Genomic DNA, 18015 nt, shown 5'->3' with positions numbered 1-18015 from the left:
CATTAGCAGAAATCTTTCAGTGACCACAGACTCATTTGTAGCTATTTCCCGGCATGGCGGTGGGGGTGGGGTGGGGGGGGTAGACCCCCCTTAATCACCTAAGAAGCTTCCTGGCTGCTCTTCCACTTCTCTTTGCCTGCACCATCTTCTCCCCCCTCAACACCTCCTGCCCCCCCCTCCCCCACTGTCATCCTCCTACTGTCTTTCAGACTTCAGTTCTAGAAATCTTATCCTAAACTGTGGGGCCAAGGTCAGGCTAGAAGATCTGAGAACCAAGGCTGAGTTCTACTCAGGATTCCTGTTTGCTGGCCTTCTATCCCATCCTTTAGCCCCTTCCTCATTCTCTTGGTCTTTAGCCCTTTGAGCAGACATCCTTTCAGGCCCCTGGACCAGCATATCCAGCTCTCCCCTTCCCAGGGGGCTCTTAGCTTCAATCAGCCCTCAGAACTTTCTAAGCCCCCAGTCCCTCAGGGGTACTTCTGGTTACTTCAGCCCAGTGGGGAAGGACTTGAGCTGTCAAACCTGGTCTCTATTGCTGGGACAGTGATGTGGGGTGGGAGTACGGGGTGGAGAAAGAGAAGTAGGGTTAACTCTTTTCCTGCTGTGTCAACGTGAAAAGAGGCAGATGCTAGAAGAATCCCCAGCTCTGCTCTGCCTAAGGAGTACTCCTGTTGTTTATATCATAGCTCCAATCCAGGCTCTTCCCTTCCCTCACTCCTTTGTAACCCCTTATTTCTTCCAGCCACATTCAGAGTTTTGCCAGGATGTTGAAGGGAACATAGGGAGGTTGGGAGGGATAGGATCCCAACTCCTAGGGATTCTCTGTGCCGGATGGTGGCTGGGATCCAGGATGTCTGGGTTCTATCTTAGACAATGTGAGCCTCTTAGCTTTAGTTTCCTTGCTGAGAAGGGAGGATGTGATAGAGGAGAAAACAAAAATATCAAGGCATAGATGCAGCAAGAAATGCAGAGATGTGGAGAGATACACAGTAAGGCAAAAAGAAATTGACACATGGAAATGGAACTAGAAAGTTATACAAGGTGCTAGAGACAGAAACAAAGAGAATCACAGATACCAAAAAAAAAAAAAAATACAACAAGCTACAGAAGTAGAAACAAAAAGAGACAGGGAGAAAGAAGTTCCTGGGGAAAGAAAGAGAGACCCCATTCAGATATTCTAGAAGCCATCACCACTGAGGGATTCGGGTTGTTTTTCTCAAACACATATATGATCTTGCACAACAATTAATGAACAGTACAGAGATTCTCTAGTCATTTTCAGGGTGTGATATGGTTTCTCAACTAGACTATAAGATCCTTGAGGGCAGCCTTTATAATCTTTTGCCTTTTATCTCCCGACTCTCCCATTCTAGTGCTCTGCATACTAAAAGTCCAATACCCATCAAGAACTGGGGCAAGTGCTTATGTCCTTTGTGGTCACTAGAGGGCACTGTGCCCCCCCAGCCACTCCTACCTGCTGGGTTTACAGAGTGGGGTTTGGGGAATTTGGCACTGGGATTTTATTGTTACCAGTCAGGGCTAAATGAATATACATACACCGGGGAGGAGGGGAAGTTGGATTCTTGTGTACACACACACACACACACACACACACACACACACACACACACACACACCCCTCATGAACATCACTAACAATAAATGCTCTTGGTCTTGGCCATGCAGGCAAGTCTGCTTTTCTCCTCTCTTTTACTCCACCCTGTACATGTTAACCTTTCCCTCCTAACCAGAGACACACAACTTTGTTCCTGCATCCCTCCAACATCTGTGTGCAGAGACCCATAGCACACATGCGCACACCGCTCACAGGACACAAGCATTTGGAGGATAGAGACATTGAACCTCTAGGGCAACATTTACCACGATCTACCCTGCTTTTTGCCTTTTCTCCCTCTTTTCTCTAGCAGCCCTCTGCATTCTTTAATGGTTTCCTTCCTCCCAGACCCACTCCCATCTTCTTCTGCCAGTGGTGGCTCCGACCTTCTGTAGCCCGACAGCTCTGAACTTTTCTGGGCTCAATAGCAATTCCCATCTTCCCCCAGCTTCTCAGTGATACAGGCTTCTGAGATTGAACTATGGGGTTGGACGGATGGGCAATTGATGAAGAAAGATCTGCCCATAAACCCATGTACAGAGCACACACAAAGACGTACTGATAGTACATGCAGAGAGAGGCACTCACAGATATACACATTGAACTTCAATAATGCTCTTTATCACAGACTCCTTGCAATCCCCTTTCCAAGCCTGGGAGTCCTGCTACCCTATGTGACTCTCCACCCGGAGTTTCTCTCTCTAGAGCTGCCTGCTTTCAATGTCTCTGCTTCTTTCCATCTTTCTGTTTCTGAACCATCAAATATAGGCAGCTCTGGGGCCAGGATATACGTGCATTGACAATCCATGTACATACACTCGCTTTCTCAGTTACATAAAAAGAGGAGCTCTCCACCTCCTCAACCTCTCCCCCCGCCCCAGTTATAAGAAAATAATGCAGCCCATGCTCGAAATGTCTAAACTGAAGCAATTCTTTTTACAGGAACAGCTTCTTTACAATACAATTAGGGTCAGAAGGGACCTTAAGGTTCATTTTAGTTTAATATTCTGTCCCATGGACTAATTTCCCTTACAAAATTCCTGAAAAGGGGTCTTCCAGTCCTTACTTAATGATTTCTACTAGAGAACTCACAACCTTAATTCTATTTTCAGATACCTAAGTTATCAGATACCTACATTAGGAAATTCTTCCTTACATTAAGTTGAAATCTTGTAACATCTTGCATACCCCTCCACAATTACAGACACAAGCATATCAAATTACATATACACTGTCACACATTCTCTAAGTTACACACAAATGTGTAGTTATTTTAATGTACGTAGTTATATACACAGAAGTGTGCATACACATATTTCTACTACTACTACTACTACTACTACTGCAGACACACACACACACATTCCTAGTGACACACAGAGAGACCCATGTAAATGTTCATATATTCTCCCCTAGTTTTTTACACCCTCACACGCTTCCCTTGTCATATATGCAAAGGTTCATGCATGCACATAGTCCCTCCTTAGACTGGGCACATATGTTTCCATGCATAATCACTCACATACATCCTGGTAATTATCAAGAAGCCATACAAAGCCCTGTGTTGGCCAGACTATGCTGCAGGTGGTAGCAACGTGACCCCTAACTTGGCAAGATTGCTTCCGAATCTGATATCTTGGCAGTCAAAACATATTAAGGACACATGGATAGGTGCATGGTCACTCATTAAGCACCACATTTATCTGGCTTCAAGGTTCCCTTCTCATCCCAGAAAGGATATACCAATGGTTTGGAAAACATTTACATTTAAAGGCCTGGATGGATCTTGAGGAAATGAGTCATACTTCTTAACCCATTCCCTAGAGAGTAGCCTTAAACAAAGAAAAGGGAATCTGGGGAGCAGCTTGTGGGATGGTGTGACTATGATGAACCCGATTCACATCCTGGGGATTTTTCAAGGGGACCCTTCTTTGAGACTTTAATGCTTAAAAGTCACGGCAATTTGGGGCATGTTATGGAATGATAAAGATGGAGTTTAATTTGCTACATATCTTCAGCACATATCTGATGTTGACTGGCTCTCTGTTGATGAACCTCCTAGAGCTTAGCTAGGCTGGTGTTTTGATCATAGTCTGCCAGGCCTGTACTCCAAGCCTTTCCAGCTTGGAAGCCTCTGCCAGGCCTTTTGTTCTGTGGGCATGGTTCTGAAGGACCCAGGGTCACCTCCCTGTCATGATAAGGCACTGCAAGACTTAATGGGAGTCTGTGATATGGGAAAAAGAGCCAAGTAGTGGGTAGAAGGGCCTAAATCTTGGGAACAGAAGAAAACCATAAGACATGAATTTAAACATCACATTCACATCCCATACTTCTTTACAGAGATGCTCAGATGTGCATAAACAGGCACCCTGCACACCTTGGTGGGTGTTCCTTGCTGACCCCTCTCTCTTCTGCCAGTGGCTCCAGCAGCAGAGGGAGGTGCTGAACCCTGGCAAAGAAGATTGCAAGAGAAATCCAACTAGGAAGTGGGTGGGATCAGAGCAAGAAATACTGGAGAACAGAGCAGGGAGAGAAGACATGAAAAGCAGAGGGGGAGAGGCTAGCAGCAGAGACTAGAACCCAGGGATTCTAATACCCAGCTTCATTCTCTACTCATCCCTGAATTCAATGTGTGTTAAAACTACTTCCCCAACTTTATCAATTGTTCAGGTCATTTCCCTGAGAGTCCTGGCCCAAAGGAACTGGAAAATCTCCAGAATTAGGAGAGACGCACCTATAATGTGCCAAGCACTGTAAGTACTTTACAAATAGTATCTCATTTGATCTACTTGGCATATATATATACATATATATACACACACACACATATATATGTATATAAATACACATATATACATATATACACACACAACACACATGTGTATGTGTGTATATATATACTCCATATATATACATACACATACACATATACATACACACACACACACACACACACATATATATATATATGTATGTAGTCCATTCTAGCTCATATCAGGAAGAGGAAGGAGATAGATGAGAGGAGTATAGGCAGCTCAGGGGTTCTGAGAATTCCATATTATAGAGGTTTACTGAAGAGATGAATAGAGATGGGGCAGCAGATTTCAGGAAGTGATGGAGCAAAATTAGAGGTAACTGAAATAAAGCAACTTGACATCACCAGATGTTTGAGTCCCTCATTCCCAAGATTCAGATGCCACTCCTGCTATTTCACCTTGATCTCTACACTTAGGCCTATCTCCATTCTCAGGATTTAGGTCCTTTCACTCAAACTTGACCCCTTAGCTCTCTTCCCCCCATCTCTATCCCTAATACTTAGCATGCAGTTCCCCTCTCCCAGTCACAGACATTTGAAAATGTTTTCAGGAGAATCACTTCAATCCCTATCCACATGTAGAAAATCCCTGGGCACTCCATTAGGCTTTGTCCCTCTTTTCCCCTCTAAGCCATTAGCCCATAGCTGTAGTCTTGACCATAAAAGTCACATCCTTCAAGGGTAGATAATCCCGGAGCCCGACTAGGACAGCAGAAGAGGTCCAAGACCCAAAGCTGCTCCTCCTCCTATCTGTTTCCTGGCTCCTGCCCCCAGAGGCTCTTAGTTACTTATATCAATTCCCTATTACTTTAGCCAACAGCCTGGCGATCAATTAGCTTAGAGCAGCCACTTAGCAGACTGCAGCCTGGGAAGTTGGAAACTAGAAAGAGAAGGGGAAAATATCCTGCCCTCAGGATCTCCTTGCCCCACTATCCTGCTCCTCTGCCCCAGACCTTTCCTCCTCCCACATCAGTGAGGGATAGCTCAGGATCCCGAAGGCAGATCCCTTGTCCTTTCCAGACAGTGAAGTTCAGGCACTCCTGGCAGTCTCTGTGGGAAGCTGGGTTGCAAGTCCCACTCTTCCGATGGACCTGCAGGCACATACGAATGTGGCCACATGCATTTTTCCTCCTCAACTGAAGCTTGGGATCTGGATAGGGACTTGCTTCTCTGTCCTACAGCTGTTTGGAATTCTGTTTCTTCTCCTCTTCTGTCTCCCTCAACCTGCCCCAGTTCTACTGGAGGGCAGCAGATCCTTGCTATGAGCCCATAGGTCAGGCATTCACCACCAAAGGCCAGGCCCTGAGACAAGCCCAGCTTGAGCTCTTGAAGTGGGCACTGGGAAAGGGTGGGGCAAGATCCAAAAGGGAGAGAAGAAAGCAGTGTGTGGGGGTGTGGAGTAGGGAAAGGAAATTAATAAAGGATGGTGGAGGTAAGGACCTCAGGGTGGGGGCTGCCCCATAGGTCATAGTACCACATTAAACCTTGGCTAACCCTGAGCTACTCTATCCCACTTCATTCTTCACTGGCCTGAAAGCTTAATCTTGTTTTGTTTTGTTTTGCCCCTTTTTCTTTCTGCCCCGGCTCTTCTCCCTCACAATTACTTCTCTGTCCTTCTGCTAGTCCCTTTCTGGCCAAAGGTTCCTATAAGGGTCCCTATTCCCTTCCTGCCATACCTCTGGTAAAAGGTTCTGAACCCAGTTTCAGTAGATGAGGGGTGGAGGCTGGGGGGGAAGGACAGGGCATCCGTACAAACTGGGCACTTATTTATGATCCCCCCCCCATTCCTGCGTTGTTCAGCATTCTATCCACATCAGCTTCTCCCACTGCCAGGGACAAATAAGGTGCAGCTGGGCGCTGAGGCCCTGGCTGCAGCTGCTCCCGCTCCCCCTGCCACACCCCCTCCCCCCAGCATCAGCATGCAGCTGCTTCCCCTTCCCTCACTCCGTACCCCTTCTCTGCCCAAGGCCCCAGCCCCCCACCCAGGGTAAGGGTAGCCTGGGAGGCAGGGAGCAGACACCCTGTTACCCTAGCAACTGATCACCCAAGCTATAAGGGAAGGAGGTCAAGAGAATTAGGGGACTTGGAGTTAGGCTTTTGAGTTCACCTTTGGGAGAACTGGGAATGGAAAGTTGAGAATAAAATCAGTGAGATTTCTGGGCATTTGCAGGGAGGAGTGTCTCACTGGCCCTTTTCCTTTACCTTACTCCTGACCTTGCCTGCCCCCTTGGTATCTCCCAGACCACGATTTCTCTCTAGAACTATTGAGGCTTTTTGAATTCATCCACTCTCCCAAGATGGCTCGGCTTCTGCCAGGATGATCACAGACAAAAAGGGGGTACCTAAGTGTCCTGGGGTCCATGAATCATCTCTTCAAAACCAGGGGAGTAGGGATTTGCATCTGGAATTCTGCAGCTTCTATTAGCAAAGGTGTGAGGAGAGCTCCAGGAAGCTGGAGTATCCGTTCCTGCTTGGGAGCTTTGAGATGTGTGCAAGTAGATAGAACACTGGGTCTGGAGTCAGAAAGACCTGAGTTTAAATATAGCCTCAGACACTTTCTTGAGGTGTGACCATGGACAAGTCACTTCACCGCTGTTTGCCTCAGTTTTCTCATCTACAAAATCCGGGTAATAATACCACCTGCCTCCCAGGTCGTTATGAGGACCAAATGAGAAAATAATTATAAAGTGCCCAGCACACAGTAAACACTATACAAATGTGAGCTATTTGCTATTGTAATTATTATGATATTACTGAGGCAGCTAGATGGTGTGACGAATAGAGAGCTAGACCTGGAATCAGGAAAACCTGAGTTCAAATCTGGCTCCAGACACTTACGAGTTGTATAATTCCAGGCAAGTCGCTTAATCTCTCTCTCCCTCAGTTTCCTCAACTGTAAAATGAGGACAACAATAGCACCTACTCTGAAGGGTTACTGTGAGGATAAAATGAGACAATATTTGTAAAATGCTTAGGGCATACAGAAAGCACTTAATAAATGTTTGTTTCCTTCTTTCCCTTAATATCTTCTTCCAAGGGAAACAGCAGCATAAAAGAACTATTTCCTCTCAGATCTGACCCTAGGGACAGCCGTTTCCTACCAGAGGGACGGGTCAGATCTTTTTCACACACAAAATCCTCCCCAAGACTCTTTATACTCAGTGGGGATAGAGAGAACAAAGAAGGGTGGGATGAAGGAGAAGATACGTGAGAGAGGATAATCCTGTGAGGGCAGCTAGATGGCGCAGTGGGTTTAGAGTTAGGAAGACTCATCTCCATAAGTTCAGATCTGGCCTCAGACACTAGCTGGGTGACCGTGACCAAGTCACTTAACCCTATTTTTGCCTCAGTTTCCTCATCTGTAAAATGAGCTGGAGAAGGAAATGGCAAACCATTCCAGTATCTTTGCTAAGAAGAGTCGAATGCAAATGAAAAATGACCAAACTGAAAATAATCCTGTGTGCCAGGAAGGTCAGAGGGAGCCAAGAAAGTTAGGAAGAGCCCTTTGTATGAGAGGGGATGGCATGGAGTCATCTTTGGAGGAACTTCTGGAGGATGTATGTATATATATGTAGAGTGTGTGTGTGTGTGTGTGTGTGTGTGTGTGTGTGTATAAGTTAGGGAATTAGAGGATGCACCTTTCGGCTGACCTGCTTCAGAGTTCCATGGCACAGGTTGCCAGAAGGGAGCTTCTGGCGACGTACTTTATATTTTGCACATTTGGGACAATCCAAAATGAGTGAAGAGGGGATTCTGAGAGGGTCAAGTTAGATTAGGATGCAGGCCACAGTTTCAATTCAGTATTAGGAGTCAAGCAAACCATGAGACCTCCAAACTAGGAAGTGCTGCTGTCTGCTCCATCTCATCCCTGGAGGCCTTCTTTGGCTCTGCACCATGAATCTATTCACCACACTTGTGCCCCTGGAGTCACAGCCAGCATCTTGTTGCAAAAAAAGAAGCTCTGAGCTCCCCTGAACATTTATATTTTGTTATCACTGTTCAGAATTTTCCTCAGACAATATGAACTCATTCTGCTGCAGAATTCCTACTGTCTTGGACCAATCATTTCTCAGTATCACCATTGAGAAACCTCATTTGGACCAACTGAAACCCAACATCACTTACATGTTTTTGCATCTCATCTTTATGCTCTAATACTTGTCCAGATAATACCAACCCATCATCCCTTCAAATCCTCTCTAAACAAATGGAAGGTCACGAGCTTTTCCTTTGGTGCCTTCAGTCTGTAGCTGTCCAAGGGGGACCCTCTCTTTGCCCCAAATACCCAATGGCTCAATCCTGAAAAATAGGGAGAAGAACCTCAATGATGCTTGTGCCCTTTAGGTGACAGAAAGAAAACTGGACTTAGAGACAGAAGACCTATATTGAAGCTCTCCTAACACCATTTACTAGCTGGACACCTTGTGCGAATCACTCTCTTCCTCTGAGTCTGTCTTCTCATTTGCAAAAAATGGAGGCGATGACAGTTACACTGCCTGCATCACAGGATTGTTGTGAGAATAGAGGAAGGTATGTATGTAAAGTGCTTTACAAATTTATATAAGTGGGGGCAGCTAGGTGGTGCAGTAGATAGAGCACCAGTCCTGGAGTCAGGAGGACCTGAGTTCAAATCCAACCTCAGACATAGAACACTCACTAGCTGTGTGACCCTGGGCAAGTCACTTAACCCCATTGCCTAGCAAAAAAGACAAAAAAAAATTTATATAAGTGCTACATTAATTTTGGTTTTGGTTCAGCTCTTCGATTTCATCTGTGTTGGGGGTTCCCTCCACAAAAGAAGATTGGTAACCCAGCTAAATCTCATAGTTTTAGGGAGTTTCCTGGGAATTTAAGTGACTAGCTCATCTGGGGTGACACAGCCATATATGTCAGAAGCAGGACTTGAACCCAGGTGATGCCAAGGCTAGCTCTCTAACCACTAAACTACTCTGCCTCTCAAAGGCAAGTTATTGTTTTTAGGTTGGGGTAAAGTACATTCAAGAAACACACAATATAACCTCAACAGGCTGCCTTTGTGATATCCTTATGCAGAGATAAAGTGAGATAATATATGCAGAGCACTTTTGCTTTAAACACCATATAATTGTTTTTCTGTCCCCCCAAATTTAATCAGTTGCCAAGTCTTATCGGTTAGTAATATCTCTTGCATCCATCCCCTTCTCACCATTGTCACGGCCACCATCTTGGTTCAGGCCCTCATCACCTCTCCCCTAGACTATTGCAATAGCCTCCTAATTGCTCTCCCTGCTTTGTCTCTCCTCTCTTCAATCCATGCTCCATAGAGTTGCCAAAACAATCTTTCCAAGACCATGTAATTCTGAATGTGTAATTCCCCTGCTCAAGAATCCTCCGTGGTTCCCTATTTCTTCTGGGATAACATACAAACTCTCCAGCTTGGTATTTAAAGACTTTCACAATCTGTTTCTATCTTTCCAGACTAACTTCACATTGCTCCCCTTTACACACTCTACACATTCCAGCCAAAAGGACCATTTGATTTTCTGCAAACTTGGCATTCCATCTCCTACTTCATGCTTTTTTTTTGGCAATTGGGGTTAAGTGACTTGCCCAGGGTCACACAGCTAGTAAGTGTGAAGTGTTTGGTCGGATTTGAACTCAGGTCCTCCTGACTTCAGGGCCGGTGCTCTATCCACTGCACCACCTAGCTGTCCCCCCCACTCCGTGCTTTTGCACTTGCCTCTCTCTTCACCATTGCCTCTTAGACTCCTAAGTCTCCTTTTGGGTTCAGCTCATGAGCTTTTTGCTATGAGGAAGCCTTTCTCTTCTCAAATTGTTATCTGTGTACAGGTCAAATCCCTGGTAGAATGTAAACTGCTTGAGGGAGGGCAGAGACTGTTTTTCATTTTTGTCTTTGTATTCACAGTGCCCATATTAACTTGTACCTAGCAGGTGTTCAACCCAAATGCTTATTGAATGGAATTGAATTGAATGTCTTTGAGTTTCAGTTTCTGCATTTGTGTCAGAGATAATATTATTTGTCCTACCTACTTCACAGGGTTGTCATAAGGATGCAGTGACAGGACAGATAGGGAGGTGCTTTGTATTAGTAATAATAATAATAATAATACCCCAAATCAAATGCAGAACTGGGATTCCCAAACATTCAGCTAGGAGCATTGGCCTTGAGGTGGAGACATCTCTAGGTTAGCAGTTTGGTATCATGAAAAGAATGCTGAAATTGAAGTCATGAGAATTTGGTTCATATCCTGGCTCTGAAACTTACTGGCTGTGTGTCTTTGGGCAAATCATGTCACCTCTCTGAATCATAGATCCTTATCTCTAAAATGGAAATAGTAACCAAATTACAACTTGATTGACTCAACCTTGGTTGACTATTGTCTCTGGTTAATAGGGCACAGTGCCATGAAGAAAGCATTCTGAGTATCTTAAAATGAGATAAATGGGAGTTGTTACCTAGGGCAAGTTACTTTTCCCATCTAGGCCTCAGATTACAAAGTATGTAAAGTGAAGGGCTTAAACTAGTGTACTGCTAAGGTCCTTTCCAGCTCAGAACCTAAGATCCTAGTAAGAGACCTCTCTCCCTTTAATATCTGATTAGGAAGCTACTAATTTAACCAAACAATTAAATTCTGTAGAATCATTTTAAATTAGCGATATGCTTGGAAACTGCATGCATTAGGGAAGCCTGAGTTAAAATCCAGTCTCAGAAACTTACTAGCTGTGTGACCCCGAGTAAATCACTTCATCTCTGCCTCAGTTTCCTTGTCTGTGAAATGGTATAACAACAGCACCTACCTCCCAGGGTTATTGTGAGAATCAAACGACATAGAAATCATTAAGCGATTAGCATAGTGCCTGGCACACGGTAAGTACTATGTAAATGTTGATGATGATGATTATTATTATTATTATCATTATTTACTCTATACTGGTTTTTGATTGCAATTGGTATATAATAGTATATTGGTATAGATTAGAATAGAATGCCAAATTGATAGATGGTGATTTCTATATAAGAAGATTCAGAAATGCATTCAATTGGATTGATGTTATTTGACTGGAAAAAAAGTTTTGTATTATATTTTTAAAATCCACAATAGTGTTTATGTTATTGTTGAGCTTCTAATTTTTCTTGTATTGTGATCTTTGGGACATCATTGTACGAGACCAGCTGTTTGACACAATGCAATGCCTGGAGAGTAATTCAATTGTAACATTAGAAATAGGCCTGCTAGGTGGCGCCATAGTGCATAGAGCACCAGGCCTGGAGTCAGGAAGATTTATCTTCCCGAGTTCAAATCAAGCCTCAGACACTCACTAACTCTGTGACTCTGGGCAAAACAGTTAATCCTATTTGCCGCAGTTTCCTCATCTGTAAAATGACCCGGAGAAGGGTATGGCAAACACTCCAGAATCTTTGTCAAGAAAACTCCAAAATGGGGTCACAAAGAGTAGGATAAGACTGAAACAACTAAACAACAAAAAACATTAGAAAAATTAACTTTTCTTTTTATCTAGATGCTGTTAGATTATAAATAGAGCAGGTGGTCACAAAGTTTAAAACTGTTAAGTATTTAATTGGGTATATTTTGCTTTAAAATGGATAATAATAATAATAACAACTTCCAGTTTGGAAAACTAGTACTACAGACTTCTTAGGATGTTATTTTCTGTGAAGTTTCTTGAGACTTTCTATTTGGGCAGAGTCATAAGATCTTATCAACTCTATCAGAGAAGCTGAAAAAATAATGAAGTGATTTGATGAGGAACTAAGACCACCCCTAGCCAAAGTGAGAGGATTTGCAAGTTTGCTTATAGTAAAGAGTAAGTTTTATCTGAAAAATTGTTTCACTACCACTTACAAAATTGTACCTGGAGTAGCTAGGTGGCACAGTGGATAGAGCACTGGGCTTAGAGTCAGGAAGATTTATCTCCATGAGTTCAAATCTGGCCTCAGTTGCTTACTAACTGTGTGACCCTGGGCAAGTCACTTAACTCTTTTGCCTCAGTTTCCTCAACTGTAAAATGAGCTAGAGAAGGAAATGGCAAAACACTCCAGGATCTTTGCCAAGAAAACCCTAGATGGGGTCACGAGGAGTCAGACACAACTAAAACAACCAAACAACCTGTTAATAAATACTATGTATTGAAGTTACATCTTAGAGCCAATTTAGTAACAATAGGCCTTAGACTCAAAGATTTTGTTTTGCCTTAGGAGTTAATAGGCAATATGAATTTGTGGTCAACTCCATATCCTAAGCAACTATGTGAATGGGTTCTTCAGTTTGCCATCCTCTTGCAAACAGTTATATATTCATATATAAGACTAGGTCCTTAAAGTTTCTCATTCTTTCAGGATGATATGAAGATTTTATACCTACATATACACACATATATGTGTGTATATGTATGTGTATATATGCATATACATATATATACACACACATATTTATATGTGTGTGTATACCTTGTCAATAACCGCCTTTGGAGATACATAGATATCCTCAAAAGAGGGGGATAGGATAAAGATGTAAAAATTTTGAATTTTTAATGAAGTAGTAAACTTTAAGAAAGCAACAAAATTAGACTAAGAATAGGATACATATATAATTGGCTTCCAAATGTTTCAAATGGGGTATATGGGCTTTGAGTATGCTTTAGTAATATCTTCTCAAAATTGGATTAAGGATTTTATATGTAAAATTGCATTAATAATTGTAAAGAAAATTCTAAATCATGTTCTTTTCCTGTTTTGAAGTCACTCTCTGATAATATTAAGAGACAGACAGAAGGGCACATTTTCCAAGTCCGGCCTTCATGGATCCTTTTTAAGATTCTTCCTTCAGTCTGTTGATGATATTGTCCCTATCTGGTATAGGGTTCAGGTAAAGATAGTAAGAGCAAATGGTATGTAAAAACTGAAATTCTCTGAACTACCAAGTGAACTATGTGTTTATAATTTGATGTTCTACAGTACTGCTGTTAATAGGATTAGCTCCATAAGGTTTGGACTGGTTTTCACTACTTGAACTAGTTACTGGAAAACCAAATTTAGGAGGCTATACTAAATTGTATTGAGTATTGTTACTGGAAGATTTTAGCAGTATTGTATAGGAAATCTCTGCAAGTAACCTGGAACCAGCGATGTGGATCTACTAAGAGAAGCCCCCTCCAGAACTGCCATGAGAACAAGGCCTATTACAGAATTTCCAAAGAAAGATGTTTCCAGGGCTGAAAATGTAGCTTCTAATCACATGGATTTTGGGAGTGGGTTACCAGGAACAAGGTGAATTGGTGTTATTTAATAGCAACAATGATTATTGTATTACTTTAGCTTTAACGTTTCATGATATTTATGTTTGCCTGCAAGAGGGGTATGCCTAAATTTTTTATTTTATTTTATTTTATTTTTTGCTGTTTGGGAATTGAGGCTATTCCTCCTGCAACTTTTGTTGAACTGAAAGCTTCTCTTCTATTTATATTAACCTCGCCTGTCCAAAACTTAATTTATGGAAATAAAAGTCATCTGACATTCCTCAGGTAGAAACCAAAGAGAAGTTTGAGCTTCCTAAAGTGATTTAGTTATTTGTCAACTACCCAGCTAACTGGTGATAGGTTAATCTCCCCTCTCAATTATTCTATCATGAACCATCTAAATTAGTAGTTTAATCTGTAACCTGACTTTGTTTACCTGTAGAGTCTGCTTCGTAAAGTTTGTCTTTTCAAGGGATGTATGAGAACTTTCACGACATTAAAGAAATAATAGCATTATGATTTTTTGTGATGCGTGTGGCCGTAGTGCACTTGTTTCCCAGTGTAAGTTTATGTCTCTTGACTTATAACCCTGAGACTAAAAAAAGTTTTTCATGCTCTCCTCGGGATGGCTGACTGCTGCTGCTGCCTTTGGATTATTGACTGCTCCAGAGTGCCAAACCCTTGGAAACCTAACCCCCAAGGGCACCCCTGACCATCTCACGTACACCAGCCCGCTTACAAGAATTTGATCCATAGCCCCTTTGAGTCAATGTGTAGTGCTGGTATAGCAGAAAAGGGCAAAAGTATGGATCCAAAGTGACTCCATTTTGAGAATTACTCCATTTTGTTTACACATATATGTCTGCACTCTCCCATTCGTGCCTGCAATGCAAATAACCCAAAATAGTATGTGCCATGGTACCCTGTTGTACAACCTGTTCTGAGCAACAGCCTAGCCCCCCACATGGGGGGTAACTGGGTAAAAGAGTTATCACGCTAGATCAGCCTCAAACCCTAGCAACTTTTGTTAGTCAAGCAACATTTACCCCATCCCTACTCCTCTCTAGCCCTATAAAAAATACTGCTCCCTTCCTGAAAAATGTGACCCTACCTGAGCCAGAAAGCCACCCTTGCTGGCAAACTCAATAAACCTTGCTTTGGTTTACAAATTTCTGATCCAGTTTACCTGGTTTTCCCCATTCCTCCACATAAGTGCTATATAAATATTAGCTATCATCATTATTATTGATTCAGGCCTAACAGAAAAAGTTGGCAGAAGTAGAACCTCTATCTGGACTGTGCTCCAGAGGCCTTCCCCATGCCCTTTAACCTCTTACCCCTCACCTCTACCCGTGGCTCTATGGTGATTGCAGCTAACGAGATAACTCAGTTGGATGGGGAGAGAGGTTCCCTGCCTGAGTCCCCTGTTTGCTCTATCCCTGGTAGAGAAAACCACCGTGGTACCAACCTGGTATGGGTGAGCCCCTACTCTGATATTTCTGTGCCACAGCAATGAGAGGGGTTGGTCTGGGACATAGTCAGGGTTGGGCAGGGCCATGGCAGCATGAGGGGGGTGGAGAGGGCTGCGTGGGACTGGCAGCTCCCGGAGTCAAGAAATGTAAAAGCTGAAAGGGCTAGGGACACCCCACTCATCCTGAGATACCAACCTATAAGTGCTAAGCAACACTGCCCTCCCACTCCGAACACTGAGCAAACACTGTGCTCCCAAAGCAGCTAAGAAACACCCCTCCCCACTCTAAGCAAATCACTTCCACGATGAATCCTAAGTCTAGCCCTTCCCACAACTAAAGGAACCCACCTGACTGACTCCCACTCATTCCCAAGCAAACACCACTTCCCTCACCACTTTGAAGTCATCAGCACTGCAGACTTCACCCCGAAAGTGGCAGGACAGCAACATGTCATGGATGTCATGTCCAGCTCGGTCATAGAACTCCAGCATGTTGAAGGGTTTGGGCTTAAAGTTTCGGAAGTTGGCCTTGTCCTGTAGCATTTCCAACTGTTTTTCATCTGCCATCTGTGTGTCTGGGATCTCATACCTAGGCCAGAGAGAGGGGTTGCACCTGAGTCTAGGAATCACTCCAGCCTCGTCCCCTCTTTTTTCTTTCCACGAAAGGAAAAAAAGTGACCCAGACTATGGAGAAGGCAGGGAAGCAACAGGTCAAAGGGGGGTGGGCGTGGGATATGATCATGACGGCAAGGCCAGAAGACATAGTGGGGTAAGGATCACATTGAGACCTCGGGCTTTGGGGGAGGTTGGGATGAAAATGGGGAACTAGACATCCTAGGACCATAGGCTTGGAGTTGTAAGGGACATCTAGTCATCTAGTTCACCCCCTCATCTTAGATGCGAGGGCCAGAGAAGTTAAGAGATTTGCCCGTGGCCACCCAGGTTGTAAGTAGCAGAGCTAGGATTCATGGCAAGGCCTTTTAACTCCAAATACAGCACTCTTTCCCCTCTCACCATCACAATTGCCCAGAATACTCCCTGACCACTTGCAAACAGAATCGAAAGTGATATTCTCAGATTCAGTCAATTGCTCAGCAACTGGGCCCAGGGTAGCACCTGTGACTACTAGGTGAGTTAAGAACTCTCAAAGAGAGGAGCATAAAGCGTCTTCCCTAGAGGGCCAGGCATATAACTTCAGGGGACGGTGCCAAGAAACAAGTGGGAGAGCTAATGGGGAGGGACACGACCTATGTCATTAACTTCTCTTCTTTGTCCCAATGTACGTGGGGTTATGGACACACTGGTCTCCAACCTTATCGGGTGCTTCCTCGTTCTTAAAGATTCCATAGTCACCGGGGAAGGGACTGACAAAGGAACGGAGGTCATAGCCAGGCTCCGTAAGCCAGAGACACAGAGAGTACTGACTGTTATTGTGTGTGTGGGGTGGGATGGGGGGATATGGAGCAACACGGTGGTACCAAGTCAGAGGTAAGCTGAGCTGGGAGCAGAGATGAGCAACACCGAAGGAAATTCAGCATTCGGAGGGAGAGACTCAATGAGAACTAGGTGTAAATAAAGTGTAAACACCACTGAGTGGTGTTATCCAAGCTGAATTAGAAGGATATAGGAAAGTGGTGATGAGGGTGCTCAGACATAGCCAGAGCTAAGGATACAAATCCTGAGGTCAGGATAACTCCTGAGGGGCAGGGCTTAGAGAGAAGGAATGTCTGGGGTAGGGTAGAGAAGTACATCCATGGGTATATCTGGAGGAAGCGGGGAACCTAGTGCCTGGGACCAGGCTAGGGAGGGATTGGAGGGTGCCCACCTGTTGTTCAGCAGGGCCAGCAGCTCACCAGCATGGTACAGGTCATTCTTGGAGACTCGGCTGAAGCGAAATTCGTTAAGGTTGCACAGGGTGATGGCAGGGAAAGTGAGGTGTGAGGCTGCCACTTCGTCCAGCTTGGTGACATGGTGGTAGTGGAAGTAAAACTGTACACGCTCGGTACACACACACAGCAGCACAGCCAAGGAACCCAGGAAACACAGGGCCCACAGTGCCCGTTTCAGGGACAGTCGCTCGTAGGAGAAGATATGGGCCAGGCCGTGTAAGGTGGAACTGCTGGCAAAGGCCTGAATGCTGACAGGCTGGACACCACCCACCTCTTCCTCATCTGCCTTCAGCTCCATCCTGCCCAGGGAATATCCTGGGGAGTGGAGAAAAGGGTTTGTCTTCCTATATGGAGGATGGGGGCAGGGAGGAGATGGAGAATGTGGTTGGGAAGAGGAGAGGGCTAAGAAAGAAGTATTCCTCCTACTACCCGTGGAAACTCTCTCCAGTCCAACTGACTCCAGTGCAGGGAATCCCCCAGACCTGCTTAACCCAAGGCTTGGAGCCTCTCTGTCCAGAATGAGGGTTTCTCCAAATGTGGGGTAGCCTAGGACAGAGACTCTCCTGATATGGTCAGCTTAGGACAAGGGATCTCTCTATAAATGTGCTGACCCCAGAATAAGAGATCCCCAAGATGAAGCAATATGGAGCAGGAGAGATGTCTCAGATATATTCCCAGGGCATATGAGTTCCCTGTCACTGAGGGACAGGCCCCCAACTCCCTCTCCCCCCTCATCCAGTAAAAAGCTTCCCTCATCCCCCATGTGCTGACCCTAGTGCTGGAGGCTCCTTTTTAATATGGGTGTCACATGGGCTAGTACTCTCCCCGTGGATGAATTCAGGGTCAGGGCATCCTTACAGGCTGGGGGAAGGGGGGCTGTTTTCTTACCTGCAAGTCCCTGTACCTTTCTGTGGTGTGTGTGTGTGTGTGTGTGTGTGTGTGTGTGTGTGTGTGTGTGTGTGTGTGT

At 44.4% G+C, this 18015-nt stretch overlaps 1 protein-coding gene across 1 annotated transcript in view; it reads right to left on the bottom strand.

Annotated features, from left to right (window-relative positions):
* ASIC1 (acid sensing ion channel subunit 1) overlaps window positions 1-18015 on the bottom strand; it is a 31725-nt gene that overhangs the window by 13341 nt on the left and 369 nt on the right. The window contains exons 2-3 of the mRNA XM_027844396.1: window positions 16985-17363; window positions 15553-15748 (exon numbers count right to left, since the gene is read on the bottom strand). Coding sequence (XP_027700197.1) covers window positions 15553-15748; window positions 16985-17346 — 558 coding nt within the window. The 5' untranslated portion in view covers window positions 17347-17363. The remainder of the gene's footprint in view (window positions 1-15552; window positions 15749-16984; window positions 17364-18015) is intronic.

The sequence above is a fragment of the Vombatus ursinus genome, unplaced genomic scaffold (genome assembly GCF_900497805.2).
Source record: "Vombatus ursinus unplaced genomic scaffold, bare-nosed wombat genome assembly UNPS02014941.1, whole genome shotgun sequence".
In the NCBI taxonomy this organism is placed as follows: domain Eukaryota; kingdom Metazoa; phylum Chordata; class Mammalia; order Diprotodontia; family Vombatidae; genus Vombatus; species Vombatus ursinus.
The sequence above is the reverse complement of the archived record's forward strand: the minus strand, read 5'-3'. Positions and strand labels throughout refer to the sequence as shown.